Genomic DNA, 26,666 nt, shown 5'->3' on the forward strand with positions numbered 1-26,666 from the left:
TCCCACTCTCTCCCTATTTATTTCAAAACCCCCTTCCCCTCCCCCTTTTCTGATGAAGGGTCTAGGCCCGAAACGTCAGCCTCTCTGCTCCTATGATGCTGCTTGGCCTGCTGTGTTCATCCAGCCCTGCACCTTGTTGTCTCGGATTCTCCGGCATCTGCAGTTCCTACTATCTCTGATAGTATTTTTATACATTTTGTGTTACAATGATCAAGCACAATGTGGTTACTGTACCCTCCCCTCCCCTTCCCTTCTGTGGTGCCAGTCTTGTAAATCACCTGATCAATGATGGACATTCCTACTGACAGCCCTAGGCCCTTAGTTTTTAATATGATGTTTAACAATTATTGTAATCTCTAGGCCTTGGGATCTTTGTTTGTTGCATTCCAAAATTACTGGCTGACCTCTTTCGGTCATGCTTATTGCTAAGGACTGCTTGAATTCTATTGTCCATTGTACTGGCTATGTCCTGTCAAATTCCGTTATCCTTTTTATATAAAAAGTTAATTCTGTTATTAAAACTCATAATATTAATAATATTTATAACTTTAATAATTATTTATATTGTTAACATTTTAGCTAATCAGACAAAATATGCCAGGCATCTCTTTAATGTTTTATAATTATTATCTCTGTGATTATTTAAAGAATCTTTAACTGGAATTTATTAATATTGTAAATAGTTTCAAAGAGAGAACTAATTTCTGTAGGATAACTTTCGCTGCTGTTTTTTTATGGCTGAACACATCCTCAATGAGACAAGAATTAATTACTTATTGTAGTGATTTTTCAAAGTTTTTGAGTTACAATTTCATTTTGTTGCCAATCATCCAAATGTTTTCTTAATCTTCTTTATCGCTGTCTTTGCATTCTTTGTAACCTTGTCATTCAGATAATGCTTTCTTTTGCCTTGGAATAACTCCTTTCTCAAAGGCACCATTGTTTTTTTTTTGTTGAGATAAGCTTTTTAAATTTCGCCTATTTTGTGCCCCTTGAAAGTAGGCAGTTCAATCGGGCTTTTCTTTAAGTTCCGGCCATTTTGTGTCTCTTAAAAATAGGCAGCTCCAACAGAGACACATTGCCTTATCTCCATGGAGCATATTCCTGTTTATGTTTTTGCGTATTTTTCCTTTATGAGCACTGGTTCTGATATTATAGTCGCATGGAAAAATCACTTTGTTTTGCTCAACAAGGTGCTATTGTTTTATTTTCCACTGATAGCCAGAAGGCCTGTTAATCATTTGTCTTTCTTTATTATCTTATTGAAATAGCTGATTGCTTTTTTTTTAAAATCAAGAATGCAAAATTACACATTGTTTCTGTTTTAACCAGGATAATTTCCAGCAACAGATCCCATATTGTAAAATTACCTGCAAACAGGGTAAGTGACTTAATATGGTACCCAAGACAAAATGCATGCATATGCAAGAAAATAATTTTGTTTGCAGACCTGTAAATACAGATATCAACCATTATACCATTCCCTGTTGACTTTTAACGATATGTGCTGAGCCATATAATGCGTAGAGCATGCCGGGAAAGGAGCATTGCACTGATAGATATCCACAGTTCAGTAGCCATAGGAGCATGATACCCATTTAGTTACCACAGAATCCCTACAGTGTGGAAGCAGGCGATTCAGCCCATCGAGTCCACACTGACCTTTCAAAGAGCATCCCACCCAGACTCTGCCCCCTACCCTAGACAATATGTGCATTTTAGCATAGCCAATCCACCTAGCCTGCACATCTTTGGACTGTGGGAGGAAACCAGGGCACCCAGAGGAAGCCCACACAGACACGGGGAGAACATGCAAACTCCACACAGACAGTCACCTGAGGCTGGAATCAAACCCGGGTCCCTGGCGCTCTGAGGCAGCAGTGCTAACCACTGAGCCACCATAATTCATTCATGGAATGTAAGTATCTCTGACAAATCCAACATTAATTTCCCATGTTTGCCTGCTCTTGAAGGTGGTGGTAAATGGCATTCTCAATCATATTGTAGTCTGTATGCTCAAAGTACTGTTCTGGACATCCCCCAACATCAGGAACATTTTTCCTGCATCTAGCCTGTCCAGTCCCGTCAGGATTTTATATGTTTCTGTGAGATTCCACTCTTATTCTTCTAAACTCCAATGAGTACAAGCTCCAGTCGATCCAGTCTTTCTTCATATGTCAGTCTTGCCAAACTGGGAATCAGTCTGGTGAACCTTCACTGGACTCCCTCAATAGCAAGAATGTCCTTCCTCAGACTAGGAGACCAAAGCTGCGCACTAAGGCCCTGTATAACGGCAGCAGTTATGGGCAAAGACAGGTAAGTGGAGTTGAGGATTACCAGATGAGCCATGTTTTCATTGAGCAAGAACAGAAATTGCTGGAACAAACTCAACAGGCCTTGCTGCTTATGGACGCAGACTGCCTCAATATTTTATGAGTTAGAATAGCACTGAACATTGTGCAATTCTTAGTACATCTTCCTGTTTTTGAAGGAGGGAAGGTCATTGATGCAGCAGTTAAAGACTGTTGGGCCTAACCTGAGGATTTCCTGTAGTTCTTGGACTGAGATGACTGACAGTCAACAAAACCACAACTATCTCCCTTTCTGCTAGGTGGCTGTAACCAGTGTGGACTTTTTCCATTAATTTCCCCTGATTTCAATTCTGTAAGGGTTCCTTGATGCCACACTTGGCCAAATTGATAGAAGGGACATTGCAGACAGATATTGAGTACAATGGCAGCAATTACCAGCAAGCAATGTTCTTTATCCTAGATAATTAGCTAGCACTTTATACATTGGCACAGCTGCAGCCAACCTAGAGAGTGCTGAGTATTGAACACATTCCTCACTTGAATTACTTTTCTGGTCAAAATATTTTAAAAGCTATAGGCTGAGCCGCTTACCACACAGTATTCACTTTTTTACTGATAATTCTAGATTAGTTGATCCAGTTAAGCTTCTGGTCAGTGACAAAGATGTAAATGGTGCGAAATAAAGCATTAATGGTGCTGTGAATGTCAGTGAGGCATCATGCTGAATCACGGCACGATTTTATTTAGACAAAAATCAAGTGAAAATCTAAAATGGTTTGTAATTGTTTGTTTGAGGACATCTAGCTTATGTACAAGATGTGAAATTCTACCCCATTCGATCTCAGCTGACCTCTATTTACATCTTTTACTTAAGTGGTGCAATCTGCTCTTAAAATTGTGTAATTCAATTTAAATGTTGCAAAAAACTCCTCCTTGTTACTTGATTAAATGAAATCATTCAAACTGCTAGATAATAGTTTGGTTTTAAGAAAAATGATGAATTGGCAGGTGAGAGTGGGAGTTCAACTTTAGCTGTCATTGTCAATTCTGAAGCAAATTGTGCCTGGTTTGAAAATTCTTTGTTCCACTCAAGTTTCTGTTCAAACTAATTTATCAAATTCCAATGCAATCGGACTATGCTTTAAAATACTTCATTTTTAAATGTTGCTTTTAAAAATATTCCTTGGTGTATTTTAGGGTGTTAGATTGGTGAAATTTAATGAATATGAAAATGTAATTATCACAAAAGATAAGAATTTTAAATCACTCTATTGACCCATCACCTGAGAGTAATTCAGCTTTAAGTTGCTGAAGCTATGTTCATAAATAGAGAAATATAAACTCTAGTTACATTGAGTTTCAGTAGTAAATTTTTCATTAAGTTTAAAATGAAATAATTCGCTACATTTGAAAATATACCATTTAGTGTCATCGAGCCCAAAATCTGCAGCCTAACTTTTGGTTTCTCCTTGAACATGTAAATGAAGCTGGCTAGCTAGAAACTCCTAATAGTGATGAATTACTTCTGGGGCCGTAGCCAGTTTGATGGGTGGGGACTGACTTTGACACACTGTTTTTAAAGCAAGTGCTGAAGATTGTGGAAGCTGAAATCTCAAATTGTGCTGAACACAATTTATATTTGAAATGTTGTGATAATTTGCCTTGATCTGATTAATATCGAGCAAATTGTAGTGAAAAATCTTGAGCAATCAAACAGAAGCTCCAGGCCTTAGATTTTATAAGTTGCAACTAATGCATTTTCTAAGATAAAGAACTCCCAACAGTTAGAAAATTGTGATTTTTTAACTCCTTTTCTCTTGTATTTTGTTCTCATGATCATTATTCCTGTCATTATTGGCAATGTGCATACACATTAATGGCAGTCACAGTTAGCTAGAAAGAAATGCAACGATCAAAGATGGAAAAATTTATATAACTTCAGTATCAAATTCTATACTTTAAACCCTTTTGGGTTCAGGCTAACTTTCTATTGCATCAAAGGAAAATGTTTCTTTATTTTCCCACTCAAAAATAAAATGAAGAAATGTCTTTCATGTGGCAATGAATGAATAACTAAAAGAAATGCTGGACTGTCTGCAACATACTTTGTCTCAGAATGTGACTCCATTAATAGCAGTTAAAATATGATTCATCTCCAGAAATTATATTTTACTGCTTATCAAGCAGCTAATGAGATACTTAACTGTCAGATAATTTGTAAATGTCAGGTTATCACTTCTAAGTTTTGAAATGTCAGACAGGTGTGCCATATACTGCCCAATTGTGTTGAAAATGGAAAGACAGCAGCATCAAGAGTCTGACATGGAAGATAGCAAGGACATTTTGAATAGGAGAAGATGGATTATTGCCTCTACATTTAAAGAACAGGAAGTTCATGTTCAATTGAAGTAAATTCCCTGAAGGTAGAAAGGAAGGACAAGCAAAACCAGAATTCACTAAATAATGAAAGAGACAGAGAGGAAGATGAAGCAGTAAAGGGTACATAGTCATCAAGTCTGTAATGCATATAACAACTAGGGTGAGGAGAAAAGAGAAAAGCAAAAAAAAAGAAGCAAAATGAAAGTTTCTGAGGTGACTGGCAATTAGCTTAATATGGCATCTAAATGCCTTCTACAGGCAGTTAAATAACAAATGGATAGCAAAAGCAGGAGTGGGACATATTAGGGATCAAAAAGTGAACCATACATGGAGGTAGAGGGAGTGCCCGCGTTATTTAAATGAGTAATAAAATGAAAATTGCTGGAAACACTTGGAAGGTCTGTTACCATCGGTGGAGAGGGAAACTTTTATCAAAAATTCATGACCTGAAATGGTAATCCTGTTTCTCCCTCTACAGGTGCTGCCAGAGCTGCTGACTGTTTCCAGTGTTTTCTATTTTTATTTAAGTTTACAGTATCCACAGAATTTTGTATTTAAAGAGTAGCTTGCATCAGCCTTTAGGAGAAGAGGTTGCCAAAGGTGCAGTGAAAAAGGAGGTAGTTGAATGGGCTAAAAATGAATCAAGAGGGGTATTATAAGGTCGGCTGTTCTCAAAATTGATATGTCACCAGGACCAGATCTGAAGGTAAAGAAGAACGTAAAGGTGGAAATTACAAGGCACTGACAATCATCTCAAAATCTTCCTTAGATAGTACAGTAGAATCATGCATGTGCCAGATATGCAAATATTACACTCTTGGTCAAAAAATAATGAAAACTTAAAATAATGAAAATTTAAAATAATGAATTACAGATCAGTCAGATTAACCTTTGGTACGAAAGATTTTAGATTCAGTTATCAGGGACAAAATTATTTTTAAAAACACTTGGACAGATGTGAACTACTGAAGTAAAGCAAGGATAGATTTGTTGAGGACAAATCGTGTTTAACTGAGTTGATTCACTTTTTGATCAGTTAACAGTGATGGCTGATGAGGATATTGTTCATTTTTACATCAGCTATGAGCATCGCTGACAAGGCCAGCATTTGTTGACCATTCTAAATACCCTTCATTTGGTGTTCTACTTCAGTGTTCCTCTTCCAGAAGAAGGCATAGACATCATCTTGTTCTTTGAGCTGACTTTCTGCTGCCCACAACATCATAGTGCCAGGGTTCCTGGCCTGCGAGGTGATGTGACATTCATTGAGTGAAGAAATTGCTCTTCATCTCAGTCCTAAATAATCAATCCTTTGTCTTCAAACTATGCTCTTTGTTTTAGATTCCCCAGTCATGAGGAACAATGTCTCAGTGTTAAACCCCTTCATAATATTACATATCTCAATAAGATCAGCCTCTCCTCATATTACAGTTTTCTCTTTCTAGGGCCAGCCTAGTGAGTCTTCACTGTACTCTCCCTAATACAAGTAAATCCTTTTTTAAATACAGGGACCATACTTAAAGTTCATATCTAGTATCAATTGCCTGACAGTGTGATGGAGGCAAAGGCCGTCCTGACTTTCAAAGTGAAATTGGATCATTACCTGAAGCGAGAGAAGTTGCAAGGCTATAGGAAGTGGGATAGTAGAACTGCTTTTGCAGAGAGGCAGCATGGATATGATGAACTGCTTGGCCTCTACGATTCTATGAATTGAAGCTGATGTTACACAAAGTAGAGCCCTCCAACCTGGCAAAGTCAATGATTCAGTCTACCTATCACTCTAGTTTGTGCTAAAAGTGTCCAATGACGCCACCCGGAAACTGGAGGAGTCATATTCATATTCTGCCTTGGGAGCCTACGACCCAATGATCTCAATGTGGATACCAGTTTCAAAATCTGCCCACCCGGCCTCATCCCAAGACCAACTCTCCCTCTCATCCCTGCCTCCTTAACCTGACACAACCTGTCCATCTCCTCTCCCACCTATCCGCTCCTCCCAACTCACTGACCAATCCCCACCACTACCAACCTGCACTCACCTATCACCGTCCCACCTACCTTCCCCAACCCCACCCCTCCTCGCTCTATTTCCCAGCTCTTTCCCCCTCCCCCATTTCTGAAGGAGACCCGAAACGTCAGTTTTCCTGCTCCTTGGATGCTGCCTGGCCTGCTGTGCTCCTCCAACTCCACACTGTGAAACTTATCACTCTATCTGTTTGTGTCTCTTTTTAGAGTGGAATTATGTAAACACCATTTTCTCTGCCCTGCCTCCTTGTTTATCCCCTCAATGGTGTCACAGAGTACAGCTTTCTTTCTTCCTTCCTTTCAGTATTAATTCCACTTTTTCAGTTGTACTTTCTTAACATCTGCATTTTTTTTTGGTTTGTTGTATTCTTGAATAACTCCATACATTTACATAGTAAGTTACTTAATACCATTAAGACACCCTAAAATTACAGCGACATATTCTGCAGTATAGTAGGTTCAATGTCACTGAGTTTCCCAATTAATTCTTTGTGCTAAATGAATTGGTGAGGCTTTAAGTGCTGTCCATACAGCATTCTTTATCTGACAGCTGCCAGGCCAGCGCATCATTTATGTTCAGGGCTCTGCACTATGAACCATAAATGTAACATCTTATAGTGGTGTCTCCATGTGAGCATAGGAACATATTGGCAGAGAGCTAATGTATTTATAAGATTGTAATAATGCCTGTCATCTTACTTTTTCATGTAGCAACTAAAGTTCATGCACACTCCACACCAGTTTCTGCTCCTCAGCAGTCCACCGGCCAAAGAATCCAATTTCAGGGCAGCAAAGAAACTTTATGGGAGCACTTTTGCATTTCAGTAAGTTCCCATTCTATAAATCTCTAAAGATATGAATCATATCAATCATAGTAAAAAATGGAAATGCCTTCTTTGTGTTTGCTTGAATGTGTGTAAATGATGTTTCATTACCACCTTTTATTTTTGAATAGAATTGGAATGAGGAAACGTCTTTGAGAGATGAAAGGCAGGATCTATTTGTTTAGAGTTCAGAAATAATAAAGGAGTTATTAAACTACTTGGTATATTTTATCGGCCACCAAATAGTGTAGGAAGATGATAAAGAAGTTGATTTACAAATCAGTTACTGAAAGTTGCAAGAACAATTTCTGCCTATTGCAGGCACACAATATTAACTGGGACATGATTCTGTGAAGGGCGGAGAGGGAAAAAAATCTGAATTCTCTTTGGGAGAATTTGCTTGCCCAATGAGAATGAAGATTTTTCTGGATCAAATTTTGGGAAGGAAATGGTTCATGTGGAGAATATCACATCACATTTGCAGAGCATCTCAGTTGTAATGATCATTGTACCATAGATTTTAGGTCAATTGTTATTCTTGAGTTCCCTGCCTGAAGACTGGTCTGATCTACAAGACTGCAATCTCACTGAGGCATTTCCCAACTCCACTACGGGCAGAAAATGAATCAAACGCTGCGGTGTTGCACTAATCTGATCCATTTGTCGAATCGGCCGAGCCCCAACCACCCACCACCACCACCCCCCCAACCCCAAACCCAATAAGTTTGAATTGCTATAAACTTCTACATGCATGTTGTTGCTTGGAGCTAAGAATCAGGATGACTGTGGCTCTTAATTTCTTTCCCTCTTTGGCTGACCAGGACTCACTTTGCTTTTATCAACAATGTATATTGGAAGGATTTACAAGTAGACACTCAACGTGTTTGGCCACGTCGTGAATGGACCTTCCTTAGCCACCAAGGCCTGGGAAGCAACTTGAACCAAGAGAGATAGGGATGCCACCTATTGCATCACAAGACTGTCTGCATTTTAGATTAGTGATGGAGCTGGGGAAGAACTGACCTGTAAAAGCAGTACTTATCTCAGGAAGCATAATCTTGGAGCGGTGCGGGTGAGGAGCACCTGGCTCAGGTAAATTAGAGTCAAAGACAGATATAACAGAGGTCAGTGTCATAATTCAAGGGAGAATATAAAACGTACAAAGGTAAAAACACAAACAGAAGCAGCCAAATGGCGTTGAGCTGTGCTGTAACCATATGAGAAGTAAACATGATGAACTAAGGGGGGCACACAGACACCACAAAAATAACTTGGTGATTAATATTAAAGGAAACGCAAAATAAAGTCCTCGGTAGGCCCATTCACATTTAAAACAGATTTGAAGAAGGTCCCTGCGGCCAATTAAAGGTCAAAACAGTCATCTATTGGTTGGAGACAGAAGGCATACCTGAGGCCCTAAATGAATACTTTACCAAAGAAAATGTCTTTGTCAAAGCTATGGTAAATGATGAGAATACTGGAAAAAAATTCATGGCAGAAGAGACCAGATCTTACACATGATCATAGAATCCCTGCAGTGTGGAAACAGGCCCTTCGGCCCAACAAGTCCACACCCACCCTCAGAGCATCCTGCCCACTCCCATCCCCCTATAACCCACCTAATCTACACATCCCTGAACACTGTGGGCAATTTAGCATGGCCAATCCACCTAGCTGCACATCTTTGGACTTTGAGAGGAAACTGGAGCACCCAGAGGAAACCCACACAGACATAGGGAGAATGTGCACACTCCAAACAGACAGTCGCCCGAGGGTGGAATCAAACCCGGGTCCCTGGCGCTGTGAAGCAGCAGTGCTAACCACTGAGCCACTGTGCTGCCCATTTCTTATTTCCTTGTCTTTATATAAAAGGGGGTATGTTTGGATTGAAATATAATCGTATAAATGTCTGTTCTGGTCAGCCATAGTCATATAACCTTTACCATGAGGGCACACCTTAAACTTCACTTCAATAAACTGTTATGTTGTACACTCGAACACAGAAAGAGAGAAGCAATGAGGGACCCTGCAAAGATTATGCATCATAAGCAAAATAAACAGTTTTTTTTCAGATACTCAAACTGTTTTATGTTTTATTTCTAGTGGCTCACATATAGAGAACTGGCACTCCATTTTAAGGAATGGTTTAATTGTTGCATCAAATACGCGATTACAGGTAAGATCAGGCAGAGCAAAAATAGCATAGCTAATAGGGACGGTTCTGTAACCTGATGTGTAACACCGGGATGGATAATTGCAGCCATTCATTGGATAATTTTTCATCCGTTAGTTTTAATTATTGGAAATTTCGCAGAATCTGTGCCTGAGTGTTCACTTTAAGTGTTTCTCCCCAACATGATGTAATACCTCTTTGCAAAACTTTGATCTAATGAAATATGATAAACCCAATTTAAGCGTTAACAACATTAACATAATTGACCTAGATTTTGATGTCAAGTTTAATGGTGCTCACTGTTTCAAATATGTGAATCATGCATCAACCAACAGAGAGAAAGAGAGAGCTTATGATTTGTGAATCACAAGTTGCATTGCTCCATTGATAACCTCATGAAAACAGCTTGCAGTTGTAACTTCAGCTCAGACTTCAGGCAGATTGATGGATGACTAGTAGAGAAAAGACTGTTTACAACAGCCATGCTTCTGGCACCGTGTCACTTGTAGTGTCCACATGTTGTCACTGACTAGCTGTCATGACTCCCAGTACTGCCTACTAGTTGCCATCGTGACACACTTTGTGCTTTTCTGTATGTTTGGCCACATAACATGTACCACACCGTTTTGGTGCGACAGTTACTTTGAAGATTTTAACAACATGAATTAACACACACGGTCTGGATTCTGTCCTTTCTGATATTACTGAATATTACATACACATAACTGACTGAAAACACTACATTGACTGCATTATATCTAGATGGTGTCTGCAGGCAAAGCAGGTACTTTTTATATGTCATGTAACTGTCTTAAAGGTTTGGGTCTGTTTGGTTTGGAATCAATGGTATGATGCAATACCTCTTCCTTCCCCACCCCAACCAAAACACTCCAAAAAACTGAATTCACTGTGGTCAGCTGTAGTCAGTCAGGAAGACAAAATATCATTCCACACCCTTGAAGGAAACCTATCAATGTATTTCGCAGAATATTTTCTCTGTTTAGGGATGCAAGAGAGCTAAATGAGCCATGTTCTGTTCTCCTTGCACCACACACTGTTCTTGCAACAGGACATTTCATTGAGATTTGCACCCTTCTAAACAAAGTTCTGTATTTTTTATGAGGACCCTTGTTGTTTCCAGGTAGATTAATCAGTTTAATCTGTAAAGTATATTGCCTAAATGGCCTGTAGATTCTGTGAGTGAAAACTTCCATTTTCATTTACTGTCTCACGTGCTTGTTGAAGATATGACAAGACAGCCAGCCTGACTTTCCAGAGCACGGCCCATCATATTTTCTACCAATCAGGCAGTTTAGAGAGCACCAAGACCTTCTCAGAAATCTGAAGTGCCCACCTTCACAACCATTACCTCCAGGACAAGAACGTTCTGGCTTATGTAACTATGTGTTCATGTAACTACTCACTTGCCTTTCTTTTACTCCTCCACTTTCTGTAGCTTCATGGTGCAGTGTACGGGAATGGCATCTATCTTAGCCCATTGTCAAGTATTTCTTTTGGTTACTCAGGCAAGTATATTTTATCTTTATCATCATTTAATGTTTTGAGCGTTAACTACAATTGCCATTACTTTAAACAAGTGCCAGGACCTTTTCAAAAAGGCCCTCAAATCTTTTACTCACTAGTTTTTCTTCAAGATTTTTTCATAACAAGTTACGTGAAATCTTGTAGAAATGTGAGGGACTGTGACAGCAGCAATCTGAGTGGCCACTGAAGGCAGTAGTTTAGAGAATGCAGCCAGAGCCTCCTAGAAATAACTAGACAGTGCTCTATTGCATTGAGAGATAAGCAACTGATGAAGATGTAATTGATGTCACTCTGACATTAGCAGAGCAGAACAAAGCAGAAGCACAAAGCAGAGAGAAGCCTGTAATGTAATAGGAGTATGTCACTATAAGAGCTGTTTTCAGTAAGCTGCGTAAATAAGAATAAGCACAAACAGAATAAGAGAGCCTTACTTTTGGTTAAGGGTGAAGTAGGAGTGCTAGAGACCATGTAGAGAGGTGGCCTAGTAAGAAGGGAGCAGCCTCAAATAGGTTACGTGTCGACACCCAATGCCCAGAGAAACATAAGGTGAATGTGTGCACTCATAAAGCATGTTAACAGCGATGGTAGTATAACACAAACTGAGACAAGGGTCATTTTAAAGCATTCTAGCAATGCCTTGTGTAAGGGGGCTGCATAAAGTGCTGTTTGAAATTCTAACCATCTTGTTCCGTTGAGGCCTCAATCCCAATTTCTCCATTTTGAAAATGAATAAAACTTTCAGTGAGTTATCTGATTTCATAGAGCACTAGAATTATGGAATCCCTACAGTGTGGAAGCAAACCATTCAGCCCATCGAATCCACACGAACCCTGTGAAGATCATCCCACCCTATCCCTGTATTCCCCATTGCCAGTCCACCTGGCCTGCACATCTTTGGACTGTGGGAGGAAACCAGAGCACCCAAAGGAAACCCACGCAGACACGGGGAGAATGTGCAAACTCCAGTCGCCTAAGGGTGGAATTGAACCTTGGTCCATGGCGCTGCAAGACAGCAGTGCTAACCACTGAGCCACCATGCTGCCCACTAATAGCCTCTTTCTAATAGCTCATATTCAAATGAGGACAACCAATGAGGCAGGAGTTTTAGGCTTTGGACTTCAATATGACGTAGAGGGCGGAGTAATAGCTTTATTGTTCTATGTTCCCACCTCCACCCCACTTAGGTCCATGGTGAGAAGGATTATTGATAGTTTTCCTGCCCCCTGTCAATTGTAATTGTATATGGCCAATTAATGATCATTTAAAATGACTGATTATGCCTTCCCTGGGCTCTCAGGAGTGACTCATTGTGCAGTGTGTCTACTGGACACCTCTTTGATAGGGGGTGATCCATGATCTAGCATCAGTTGAGACCCAACCTCTTTCCCTTGTCTGCTCCTCTGTACCTCTCTACACTTGCTCCCCAATGACTTCCCTCTGCACAAAGCCTCTCCTGCCATCACTCACCTGTGGCACGGGTGCAAGTTTGGCAACAGTGGTGGCACTGCAGTTCGAAAAGATTTGCTCACCTCTGATTGATAGGTACCCCTTGGTAAGAGGGATCGCTGTCCCTCAGTGACCTGATGGTGGGCAAAGTACCTCCCCAGAAAGGTTAAGTCTGTCAATTGCTCAATTAACAATTAACAATAACAGTGGGTTAAAATGTAGAACATACACATAGCGAATGAGATATTTCACATTGTTACTGCTGATGGCAAAAGCAGTATCGAATGCAATGCTAGAAAGTAAACAAAGCAATGGCAGCTCTGTCAGAGACTAAAAACGTTTCCTTAGCAGTGACTGACTGCAATAATAGAAAATGAAAATCCAGCCACTGCTGGCAATTAGCTCAAGTTCATTATTTCTAATCTTCCCACAGCAAATTCAGCTTTACCAAGTAGGAGTGAGCTCTCCTATTACCGGTACCTGACAATCTTTGCCTCAATATTAGGGAAAGCAGCAGCTTTTGTTTGCATGTTCATGGCAATGGATCATGTGCTTTTTATTCCTATTGTTACACAATTCACTAAATAATATAAACAAGTCAAAAAGGAAACTGGATATAGGACTGGGATAGTTCAATGTTGAAGGTGCCACTCTTTATTAATTTGTTCACACAATGCTTTTTTTTTAAACTTAAATTATATTTAGATATATTACAGTATTTTAACACATTGTGATTGACTGAAAGGTCATTTCTAATCACTGCGATATAGTTAATGATGTTTATAATTACCTTTTAGGGATGAATAAAAAGCAGCAGAAGGTGGCAGCCAAGGATGAACAGCCTTCAAACAATAAAGCAGCCACTTTACAGGTACTGTACTGATGGTGGGATGATTCCTGTTTTGCAGTATCTGCACTTGGTGTTCACCATAAGTCAAGAAACTAGCTTCATGATCTACCAAGTGGCAAATTTATTAATTTGGTCAGCCAGGTCTGGAAACACCCAGAATGGTGACAACAGAGAGAAGGCCATTCAGCCAGCAGAAGCAACTAAGTTATGAACATAGCAATTTAGGAAACAGGAGCCGCAGGAGACATTATGGCCCCTCGAGACTGCTCCTCCATTTAAGAATATCATGGCTGATTTGTTTGTGATTTGAGTTCCACATTCCCATTTATCCTGATAATCGTCAACTCTCCTGCTTAGAAAGAATTTATCCACTTCTGCCGTGAACAATCCTCTTCTCAGGCAGAGCGTTCCAAAGTCTGTCAAGCTTCTGAGAGAGCAATATTTTTCCTCACCTCTGTCCTGAACAGGAAACGCCTAACTTTAAAACAGTGCCTGTCTGTGGAGTGATTCACAGGGGAAACATCCTTTACATTGATAAGATCATTCAGGATCTTAGATACTTAACTCAAGTCACTCCTCTCTCTTCTAGACTCCAGTAGAAACTCTGGCCTATCCAACCTTTCCCCATAAGGCAACCCAATCATTCCCGGTATCAATCTAGTGAACTTCCTCTGAACTGCCTCTAATGCATTTACATCCTTAAATAAGGAGCCCAAAACTGAAAAGTATCAAGACGTGGTCTCACCAAAGTTCTACATAACTGAAGCATAACATCCTTACATTTAAGTTCAGTTCTTGCCATAATAAAGGATAGCCTTTTGATTACGTGCATACTAATCTTTTGTGATCGTGCACCAGAATACGTAAATCCCTCTGCATCTCATAATTCTGCAGTTGTTCACTGTTTAGGAAAAAAATTTGCTTTTTTATTCTTCTTGCCAAAGTCAACAACTTGACACCTTCCCAAATTGCAATCTACGTGCCAGATTTTTGCACACTCATTCAACCAACTTCCTTGTGTATTTTCATAGCATACTTTCTGCATACTGCCAAGAAATTCCAGCGAAAGCATTAGCCCCATTGATGAAGCTGCATAGTTAGTAAGCTATCAGCAGGACTTGATGTACTGGGGACTACCTGACTCAAGTAGCAAATTACTAGACTGGAAGGGTCCAGACCCAAAACATCAGCTTTCCTGCTCCTCTGATGCTGCCTGGCCTGCTGTGTTCATCCAGCTCTACACCTTGTTATCTCTTTTTAAAGGCTGTGAGGTTTCTACTACCCTCCCAGACAGTGCATTCCAGATTCCTACCACCTGCTGGGTGAAATAATTTTTCCTCCCATACCCTTTAAACTGCCTGCCTTTCACCTTAAAATTATGCCCCATCATTAGTGATACTTCAACCAAAAGGAATAGCTGCTTCCTATTCCATCCTGTCCATGCCCGTCTTACTTTTATACACCTTAATCAGGTTCCCTCTCAGCCTTCTCTGCGCTAAAGAAAAACATAAGACTATCCAGCCCGTCTCCTTGGGTAAACTGTTCCAACTAGGGCAACATTTGAATGAATCTCCCTCCAATGCAGTCACATCCTTCTTACAATGAGGTGACCAGAACTGCATACAGTTGCTTGACTGTCCCATCTGGTTTTGCTTCTTTGGTCTGGGAATAATTCAGACCTTGCTTGTTAGCTCCCCACAATTTAAAAATGAGCTGAACAGGAGACCCACATCTTTCTGCATATATTCCAAGCCACTAAGCAGTATTTTGCCAACTTCAATGCAACTATGTGGGCTGTGTAATAATATATTTTCCACTCACCATCACTCCTGGTACAATGTAGTCAGATCATCTTCCCTGCCCAATCCTACAACACTGCCCTTCAATGACCTTTCCATCCATAGCCACTGTTGAGACTCTTTCTCACTCATCTCCCCATTAATACTCCCCTTGAGCTTTGCTTTTTCTCTCCCCCTGTTTCCTCAGCACAGTCCTGGCACCAATCTCCTGTTTCTCTCATTTTGCATATAGATTGTAGCATAATGTGAAGCTGGCAATCATTCAGATTTGATTCTCCTCATAATATTCATTATCAGCAATTGATTATATGTGTGGATAGTTTAGATTTCAAATTTAAAAGCTTGTCTCGTGAAGAGTTGAAATGAAATCACTTTATGTAAATTAACTCATTTTTTTCAGTCACAGAAAAAAGGACAGCAACCCCAGTTTTTGCAAAGTCGTAACCTAAAGTGTATAGCCTTATGTGAAGGTACGTCCTCCATTAGTGACTCCATTACTTTCCAAAGCATGTGAAAAAATGTGAAAAGAAAACAGTTCATTTTATGTCGGAACATACAGACTTACTTCTTAATTGAGAGCCATTCTAATATGGGCAGCTGATTCAGTTTTGCTCCTTTTCAGAAGGAACAAAAGTGATGGAAGAGCATTTTTAGATGAACCTTTTGATGCAAAAGAACATTCATCACTTTATAGCTTAGAGTCTAAATTAACCTAATCCATTTATGACTCATCATTTGCCACATTGTAAAACTGAACCATATACCTCAGTTTCTTCTTGTTGCTCATTGGTGTCACAGAATAAGAGAAGAAACCAGTCATTTATCTCATATGTACAATTACTCAATTAAGATATTTTCTTGCATCCCATTCCTACACTTGGGGGAGATCTTTCAATTCAGGGTTAGAAAACTGGCCAGCAGCTCAGTTCCAGATCTTAATTCTGCTTGGCATATTTCAGAAACTGCCCATTGAGAATTTTTGCTGGGTCACACCAATTAATGGCAGAGAATGGATTCACAATGCCCACCGCACCCCCCACCAACCTAGTGCTAGTGGGTCAATGGCTGGCCACCTCGGCTTCAGAGATCAACTGTCCCAAGAGCCAAGGTGGGAGCTTCTGTCTGAAAATTGAAGGAGAGAGAGAAAGAGGAGTAAGAAGAACCAAGTATCTGTTTTGATTTTTAAAAGGCTGCTTGACTATGATACCAATGTGCATTCGCTCCCTGAATAAGCCAGAAACTGACATGGGTTCAGGAGAAGGTATCTTTTACATGATCTGTTGTTTCCCTGATCCTCAGTTCCACCATTAGCGTATCACCTTGGTGCTCAAAGCCAATATGGACAGTCCACATTGCCAGCTGTGGATCTCAGTTCATCTCAAGTGTTGGTTGCTTGAGGAACTCTGGCTCACAGCTGATGAGCTCGAGTCAGAGCTTTGAACACTGACAATTCATGGTAGAGCTGAGTTACCAAGGCACTGTTTTAGGTAGGCAGTCACACCCCTTAGATTAACTACCTCAAATTCAGTCAGTGGTCAGGGAAAGGAGGGTGTGACTATGAGCGAGGTAGGTAGAGAGATCCAGGAGGTAGTGCTGAAGGAGCCTCAGCCCTTGGGCTTATCTGTCAAGTTTGAGATTCTTGTTCCCCATGTGGATGAGAGTAGGTTCCACAGGGAGGATGAGCAAACTGACCGTAGCGCCGTGGTGATTAACACACCATTCACGGGTACAATCTTGTTAGCCAAAAATGGGAAACATGTCTTCAAAAACACAACTATATGTATGGACGTGTACCTGTCAGGGTACACTCCTTCCTCCAAGGTCCAGACTTCCTGAGTTACTTGACTCCTCCGTGAGCAAAGCATTTCTTTGTTCAAACTTTTAGTATTGGGGGTGAAGCCTCTCCATGTTGATCAGCTTATGGAAAGTTTCAGTCTGACTTGCTGGTGTTAAATGCTTTCAATGTAAGGGGTGAAGCCTGACCAGGCTGATGAGTTTGCCCAAGTGAGTCAGTCTTACTGGCTGAATCCAGCAAACCTGACTGGGGCAGGCAAGCTAAAATCTAAAAGTGGGAATCACTGAAAAGGTATTCTTTTGTGGCTGTGTCTCTGTCTCAAAACATTGGTGAACAGTTCTCGAATGGGTACATTCTCCTAGTTGTGATGAATGGTCACGGACCTGAGGGTGCCCGGGTTGCTGACAGTTTTAGCATTTTTATGTTTGAAGTGTGAACCCTGGCAGATGTGTGAGGGACAGTATTGCTAAATTAGTAACAGCAAAGAAGAGGCAGACATTAATTACAAGTGAAACATATGATGGAGTTGTGTGGCACACGACCTCCCGAGCTACAACCTTCTGGAGTGGTGAACTTACAATATTAACTGACTGAAAGGAGCATGAAACATTGAGTGGATGGTAGTACTTACCCTAGCAAGGCCCAACTGATCAGGCATCCTCTTGTGGCATTGGTTCTCTTCAACTGCCCATGTGCTCTAACTTCTATAGCCTTTGTCAGTCAGGCTGGCTTCTTATTGCCATCTATATGGAAAAGAACTTCCGACATCTAGACAGCCTTCAGCAGAAGCTCTAAGAAGGCATCACTAAAGTATAACACCACCTTTTTTGCCTGGTCTGTGACATTGCTCCCACTCAGCCCTGACAATGAGCACATGTTGAGTGACATTCCTCGCTTTCAGAGAGTAAAGTTCTGTCTAGCTGCCTGTTAAATATGGCACAGGACATTGGAAACCAGAAGGTCCTGGTAGGCCTTAGGACTTCCTGCCATAAAATATGTCATTTTACCCACACGTTAATGTATTGAGCTGAGAAGCATGTCACCGCACAAGAAAACCTGACCCAACCCTATACAGAAGCCCCTTCCACTATTAGACCTTCCTCCACACTTTGTCTCGAAATAAACGCTGTTCAGTTCAAGATGCCATTCATTGGAACTAAAGAAGGTGAGAAATATATTGTTTTGAACCAATGGAAGTGAGGAGAAAACATAATGAATAATAGGGAAGGTCTGTGATAGGCTGGAGGTCAGGAGAGATTAAAGAACAAAAGATGTCATAGTCGAAAAGGTAAAGATGGGTATAGAAAAGAAACAGAGGATGTGTTCAGATAAGACCTGAAAAAACACACAGAAACCATCTGTCAGAAATATGGCAAAAATGAGAAAGAAAAATACAAATAGAACAAGACAGAAGCAGAGCTTATGAGCTAAGAATCTAGTACTCCATGGTGAGTTTTGAAGTCTGTATGTGCTGAGTTGAAAGGCGAAATGCTGTTCTTCAAACTTGCCTTGATCTTCTTAGAAACACTGTAGCAGGCCGTGGTCAGAAAAGTCAGAGTGGATATAAGGTGGAGAAATAAAATGACAAGGAATTGGAAACTCAGGGTTGGATTGGCTGCCCACTGCTTCAAAGCTTGTAGCCAATTTAGGCCTGCAGTATGACCCTGGGTTTCTAGCTACTTGTCATTTTAATTTATTTAATGAAGAAATCATTGTAACAAAAGAAATATACTTGTGGTATATATCAAGGAAGTAAAACTTTGCCTCTTGACTATGGTTGTATGGTAAAGGGGGAAATCTACATTTCATCACCATCACACTGAAAGAGGTGAGAGCCCTGAAGTGGGCGAAGAAATGGAAAAAGTCCCACAAGGTCAAATGACCATGCAGCTCTGTTATAGTGCATTTGAAAAGTGGCCATTCAAGCTAAGGATGAGAGATGAAAATATTCATACACCTATTTTCAAAAAATGAGGAAAGAGAAGCAGAATTGAAGTTAAAAACAAAAGGAAAATAATCAAGAAAGAAGAGATAATTCTGAATTTACTGTGTTGATTTTTAATTTTTTGAAATATTTCTTTTTGCAGTGATTACTTCACCAGATTTGCACAAACATGGAGAAATTTGGGTAGTTCCACAAACAGATCATGTCTGCACAAGATTCTTTTTTGTGTAAGTGCTGTTAGATTTCACTTCTCAATGATGTAATGTGAATAAAAAGCTTTCTATTATTGGTGTTTCCCTCACTCCATGATTAGATGTATTGCAAATTAATTGATAGAAGTTGGTTGCCTTGAAAAACCAACAACTCTAGTATTTAAATACTTATTTGGTAATACCTGTATAGAACTTGAGTATTATTGAAAAAGGACTCATGTTGTCAAAACCTTTCATCTTACACTCATCAAAACAATTTGCAAGACTAATATAAATGGGAAATAAAACCTATACTGTGAGAAGAGAGTTCCAATTGGTTGGTAAATACACTCTAATTGGTAGAGGCATTGCCATGGAAAAGACACCACTTTGTTAATGACTGACAGTTATTTGACAAGCTTTCTTTTAAATTCTAAAAAATATAATTGAGGCAGGTCAACTTTAATGAAGGCATTGCCTGAGGAATGAAGCCAGAGGATGGCTATCACCTATGTTGTTGAGTTGAACCAGGTAGAGAGTGTGTACATGTTGTTCTGTCTGCAAAGAACAGGACCCTGTGTATTGATATATGTATCTTCCAGTATGTGAAAGTGTACCACACTATGTGCTTGAATAACAATCCAAAATTGGTTGTCCATATAATTATTTGCCCACTCAGAATTATTTAGCAAATATTGTAGGCATGGGCTTGTTGGATATAGTCAGAACCTTGCTTGTTGAGGACAACTGACATGATGTGTCCCTTGATATGATCTGCTCTTTAGGAGGTGTGAGCGATATATCTAGCATTACTCAGTACTGAAATTCATATCCCTTATTAATCATTTGTATGATAAATAGAACATTGTTTTAGCTTGATGGTAGCATCCTGCTAGTGGTGAACACAAATCATGTTGTTGCAGCATAGTAACAGCGAGAAACATCTAGCTTTACCTGTTGCTCCAACCTTTGAGATTCTTAGCCCTTGCTTCTTAGCTCAAGAGATGTGTTTGAATTCTTACAGTTCCATGCATTATAATATTGGACTTAACCAAATAAACCACCATATGTTCACCATGAAAGTTTGATGCTAAAATAGGGTGCAATAAAACCATCCTGTGGGACAATAATGAGATCATTTCTCAGTGCAAATCACACAAACTCATATACGGGCCAAAGGCCATCACTTCTGGTCCTGAAAACTACCCAGTCCACTTCAGAGTTTTGCGTGTGCAGCAGCAACACGAGTGGTGTTCACCACTAAACAGGATGCTGTCACTCAGCTATGTCTGTTTCCCTCCTCAGTTTAAGGCCTTCATTTGGTGTAGCACCAGCTGCAATGCTTCCTGCCAGAGGTGCTTGCTAGGTTCAAAATAACTCTGATTGACCAGCAGCTCTCGAAAGACCACATTCTGCCCTCGGGCTCCCTGATCCCGGGAAGACCCATTGCTGACCTGTTAAGCACCTGATGACACAAGTCACAATGGGCTTCCTGAAATGATGCGATACAGGTACCTTGTATGTCTCCAGCAAGACTGCAATCACTTGTTTCTACATTCTAATCTTACATCTTGGTCCATGTCCCTCGACCAAGTTCACGTAAATCTTCCATAACAGAATGAGCAAACCACCCTGTGAGGACATTAGATCCCAATTCTTTTCAGCTTTAACCCATCAGCTTGTACGGACCAACTATCAATGTCTTAATGTCCCATGAAACTAACGATGTTCCCCATATTTCTAGCCACACATTCATATACTCCATCTTCCTAGATGTGGAACCAGGAGCAACCAAGAGTTTGCTATTTTTGAGATCCTGCTTTTGTATCCATCCTAGCACGTCACAGTCAGGGACCCCAACCCTGTTCTGCTATTTAGTGATATGCATCACAATCCCTCAGCATACTCCGCACTGAATCAGTCATGTCATCACTGTTTTTAATTTTTACCTCCCTTTCTGGATCCATGCAGGCTGTCCTTTCATAAGTTTACAAAATCAGAAATTGTTAGAAAATCTCAGCAGGTCTGGCAGCATCTATGGAGAAAAATCAGAGTTACCGTTTCAGGTCCAGTGATCCTTCTTCAGAATAGACTGACCTTAAACCACTCCTTTGTCTGTCCAACTGTTTTTCTCTCTCTTTGGTCTCTCTTTCTACCTCTCGTTTATTCTCCCAACTCCCCCTGTCTTCTGTATAAAAACCTTGTCCTAGCTACTGTCAGTTCGGGAGAAGGGTCACTGGACTTGAAACATTAGTTCTGATTTCTCTCCACAGATGCTGACAGACCTGCAATTTCCCAGCAATTTCTGTTTTTGTTTCAGATTTCTAGTAACCACAGTTCTTTTGTTTTTTTTCATGTTATGCCTTTCTAATGGTGTATTATGTTAGATGGTCTGAAGGTGGAATAGACCATCTGTTGCAAGCTGTGACTCCCTGCAGCCTTCAACATTGCAGTCTCCATGATCTGTAAGGAGTAAGCCTTAATTCTATCTAACTGAAGGATTCTTTACCACTGGATATCATCTGTATTGGATTGAAAAAGATTGCACAGGCACATTTTTGAGGTGGGCATTTGGAAGTGATTATCCCGTCTGATTTTTATCCACTTGGTCAGTGCAAAATAGAAGGAACCAAGCCCACTTGACTCAAAGAAAACCTTGGATTTGCTCGTTTCTATAATAACCAAATATCTGCACATGTACCCATCTGGATTGTTGTCATTGTATCACATGTACTGCCTTCTTTTATGAGTAGTCCATTTCCAATCAAAACAGCTCCAACTGGAAAAAATAAATATGTCTTGCTACTCTGGCATTCTTTTATCTAGAAGCTTAAACTCCAGAAAAACCCAAAATGCCATTATTTTCTTGTTTCTTACAGTTATGAAGATGGCCAAGTGGGCGATATCAGTACAAACACACAAGAACCCAGCATACATAAAGAAATCCTTCGAGTCATTGGAAATCAGACAGCAACAGGTTAAAAGAATCACACGTCATCACTGACTGGATCAGAACACATTTTATGGCTTTTAAGCTGCAGTGCAGTTTTGAACTAAAATATTAACAATCTGATTTCAAATGCACAAAAATGAGATTTTGAATAACGCACTTTAATTTTCGGATTTCTTACCTGAACCCAACAACATGTTAATAATTCCAAGTCTGGGGTGTAGGTTTTGTCAAATGGTGGTTTTGTTATAGATTTTCCTGACAGGATTGACCCAAATTTTATTCAGCTTTGGCACTGGTGGAGCATTGAGTGTGAGGTTGAAGCAGTTGTGGCCAAGTTGTGCTCCTGTGCTCATTTAAACAGTGGGTCCTGACAAAGTGTAAAACTGTGTAGTATCTGAAATGAATGATATACAATTGGGCTTGTGGGGAGTGCTTGAGGAGGAAAAAATTTCCTCAGGCATCATCTGATTCAAGGAGCCATTTTCTTTCCACATTTATCAAGTGTTTTGTTCTTTTTCTTTCTTCATAAAATTCTCTAAGTTTTAGGAATGCTGATATAATCCTGTCCCTTCAGGAACAGGAGCTTGCATTTTAAAAAAGTCAGTGTGTGTTATAACACCCTGGTTGTGCCAGTCAAACCATGATGATATCTGTTTCGAAAAAGATTATATTACAATGGCAAAAAGAAATTATTTCAAAAAACTGCCTGGGGTGCTTTGATTGCAGGCCTAAGTGGAGCCAACCCCTTTCTAATGTGCCATAGAGATGCCACCTTTTATATGAAAGAGACCCTTTTTTTAAAACTCCTGGTGGTGATTAGCATTGGTGCTGGCTGCCTCTCCAATTTCCTTTTACAAGAAAGTAAAGGTAAAAAACTGTCAGCACATTGAGAAATGATATGCCAAAATGTACATTTTTTTTAACTAGAGCTACAGTGCAAAACTTTAGCATATTGAGACAATAAAAGATGCTCATTTTGATATCTTGACTGGTCCAAAAATACAACATTATTTTCCATAAAAGTGGCACATTTATTTTGAAAATAAGGATTGGTTTTCAATGATATCTCTAAAGAAAAGAAATTTATTATACTGTTGAATCATTTGCTGTTGTGAAACAGAATTTCTTTAAAGATAGTACCCTCTCACTTCTATCTCCTGAATAGAATCAATGCATTGCTCTTAAACCTTCAAAATTCTGGCAGTGTTGAATTACCTACTGGTAAATTTCTAGGTGCGGTTTACTGGTTTTGGTGGTTATTATGTACAAACAAAAAGGTAAACAACATTTTTGTTAACTATTTTGTCCAGTATTGTATGATCTTTAAGTAAAGCATGTGAATGTGACCACATGACATCGAATTGATGATGTCATCATCACATGACAGTTATTAGCTTCTAATTTGAAAAGTTTAATTTTGCAAGTAACATTTTGTTGTAATGCTGGGTATTATATTTGTGGGGCAATACCCTCTTCAATCTATCATGTAAGTCAGATAAAACCATGTTAATCTTGGCTTTATTTAAAATATGAAAAGAAATTAAGGAAGTATTTTGTTTATGTATTAATATATGTCTCATGTTGAATTGTAGAGGGGTTTACACTGGAGAGATTGATACAGTCTGTGTTGTTTGTGTTGTAATGGTGCAGACAGGGAATTGATGGCATGAAGAGAGCATTACAATATTTATATTTTTCATTAAAGTTGCTCAAAGTTACAGACTCAATATAGATACAAGCACAAAATATTTTACAATGCATATTCCACCTTTCTTTACCAAACACAGTCAAAATTAACGTTTAATTTGAAACTGTTCAATTTCATAGTTTGAGAAATAGCACTCTTCAGAATGTTTGCCCTCTTTCATTTCTTTTTGCTGTCTCCCTTCATATTGGCGGTACCTATTTCAGCTTAAAAAAAAGTCAGGTATGGAAAAAGTTTACAAATCAAACTTTCTATAGACTTGAGATTTGTTTAAAATACAAAAATCTCATCTTTTGAATACATCTTACATTAGCATTGTCCACTGGATTGTCTTAACATTTATGTCATTTTAAAACGGTCATTGTTGCTACATTTTTCAAATGTTTGAGGATGCTTATTATAAACACCTGTATGTAACAAGAAAGGTATGCAATGTAAACTAATTCTTCAAAACTGGTACCAGTTGTTTCAGCATATATTGTATACTTGTACCTTTTTGTCAAAATGAAGAAGGTTTGATAGGATCTCTAGTCATTGTCATTTGGTTAAAAAAAACCATACCAGAAGTTCACTGTTTTTAATCATGATTTAAAATATTTTTTAAAATTATATTTATGTTCTGCATTTTAGTATATGTCACTTCTTTTATCCAGTTGTGGAGTTTGTTTATACAGCTTCTTGTATGCTATTAAATCACCAGTCCAGCACTATCTGGATCTCTGCAGTGCAGTTCATAGATCCTCGGTCAGGAACTAGGGTGAACTTTTTAGGCAATCAGCACTGTGCATTTAAAATTACCCTTACAAATAACTTGGAATGTGTATGTTTACATTGAAACTCACAGCAGTTAATGACTCTTTCAATGATTTTGTTTTGGATTAATTAGAGCTGAAATCAGTAGACGCACAAAATGGATGGTAATGAACAAAATCAATGGAAATTAAAATCAGACAGGGTGAAGTTAACACCTGTTTTATGCCCCTGCCAAAGTGGAATTTTATTCATAATATTTTCATTCTGTGTTATTCAGCAAGTGGAACTTTTTTGGAAGATCTATATCTGACTAAGCTTCAGTTCCAGTACATAGTATGGTGAGGAGATGCCTATATTTTCATTCCAGATTGAATCATGATAAAGTGAACATTTTGCTTTGAATAGCATATTTATTTCATTCACTCTAAGTAAAATTATTTTTATTAAAAGTATCTTTTATGCCTAATGAAATAAGTTAAAACAATTCTTCTCATTGATGTAAAACAAAATTGGCAGCAAGATGTGCTACCTGAGCCACTTGAGATAAATGAAAGTGCAGTGACACTTTCTTTGCATTAATATTTCGAATACCATCCAGTGGAGGGACCAGTATCCATACTGACACACTACAAAAGCCTTTTTCATTAATGTGAAAGACATGCAAGTCAGGTCACCTTTATCCACCACCGAATCTGGCAGCATCATTGCCAGCTTATCTCCAGAAGTACCAAGAGAATTAAATTCCTAATTGGCAGCTGGAATTCTGTCACCAGGGCTCTTGGCTCTACTCCCAGTCCCATCCCCAAGAACTACTTACCAGAGGCAGACAGTTCTCAGTTACCAGAAGTGCCCAAATGGCTGCTGCCAGTCATCCAGTTGGGTCCTTACAGAAAGGTAAGTGGGGGTGAAGTAGCAGCGATGGGGAGGAGGGCACTGGCGAAGATGGGAAAATGGTGAGAGGAAAGGACTGGAGAATACTCTGAGCCCGTAACCCCTTCTAATGCCAGGATCTTCAATCAGGCACTGAGTTTCTCCAAACAGAAGGGATCTCCTCCGCAATCCTCCAACCAGGCTGCAAGCAAATTGATCTGGTTTTCTTGGTGTTCTGTCTACAAGCAGAGTCCTCCACATGCCACTGGTTTAGTAGCTGCACTGGCCTAAATTGTGCATTAACTTCCACTTCAGTTGTGCACTGAGCAAAAAGACTGCCTGTAAGCCATCTTGCCTCAAATTGGGAGGTGTGAGAACAGGATGTCCACAGCGCCCTGTCCTCAAGCACTCCCCCCACTCCCCACCACCAATCAAATAGTTTGAGCGCCTGTCCATGTCTCCGAATTCATACACAGGAGCCTTACGTTTCATCCCATGTGAGAATGGCCATGGTGGACTTTTGCAAGAGTGACAGGAATTCCAATACATTGGCAGTGCTTTAGTGCATAATTATTATTGTGGTGTGTTGTAGAATGTGTTTTTGCAATATGGAATGCCTTTTTCATAAGCTAACTATTGATTTTATAAGCCTAGCCTTTGAATACGTACTGAAAGAGTGCTCCATACTTGGAGCTGCTGTCTACTATGTGAAATAATACATTAGGGCTCCATTTACCAGTTCTTGTTGCCCAGGTGGATGTAAAGATGTTGCACCATGCCTCAGAGAAGAGCAGTGATCTTTTTTCACCCTGATTCTAGTTTTCTATTCCCAGCTCAATGTGTGGGATCTTACTGTTCCCAAATTGGCTGCCACATTTATCGACATCCCCTGGTTGTGAACTACTTTGAAATCTCCTTAAGACATAATATGGAGATATAAGAAAAATACAAGTTCTATATTTCTCCTTCCTCTTTGGTATTCCTACATAGTGCAGAAGTAAAGTTGAACATATCTCAAGATCAAACATCATGTATAATACTGCACTCTCAACAGTGGGAGAAAAAAAAAAAGTGGAAAAATGCTGACTTGTTCAAAGCAAA

General features: G+C 39.6%; 1 protein-coding gene across 1 annotated transcript in view; it reads left to right on the forward strand.

Annotated features, from left to right (window-relative positions):
• LOC109914406 (poly (ADP-ribose) polymerase family, member 8) overlaps positions 1-26,666 on the forward strand; it is a 41,138-nt gene extending 14,472 nt beyond the window's left edge. The window contains exons 3-10 of the mRNA XM_048595955.1: positions 1,298-1,381; positions 7,428-7,540; positions 9,644-9,716; positions 11,170-11,239; positions 13,502-13,575; positions 15,754-15,823; positions 19,236-19,320; positions 22,164-26,666. Of these exons, the coding sequence (XP_048451912.1) occupies positions 1,298-1,381; positions 7,428-7,540; positions 9,644-9,716; positions 11,170-11,239; positions 13,502-13,575; positions 15,754-15,823; positions 19,236-19,320; positions 22,164-22,266 (672 nt within the window). The 3' untranslated portion in view covers positions 22,267-26,666. The remainder of the gene's footprint in view (positions 1-1,297; positions 1,382-7,427; positions 7,541-9,643; positions 9,717-11,169; positions 11,240-13,501; positions 13,576-15,753; positions 15,824-19,235; positions 19,321-22,163) is intronic.

This window comes from Rhincodon typus, chromosome 1 (genome assembly GCF_021869965.1).
Source record: "Rhincodon typus isolate 14 chromosome 1, sRhiTyp1.1, whole genome shotgun sequence".
NCBI lineage: Eukaryota > Metazoa > Chordata > Chondrichthyes > Orectolobiformes > Rhincodontidae > Rhincodon > Rhincodon typus.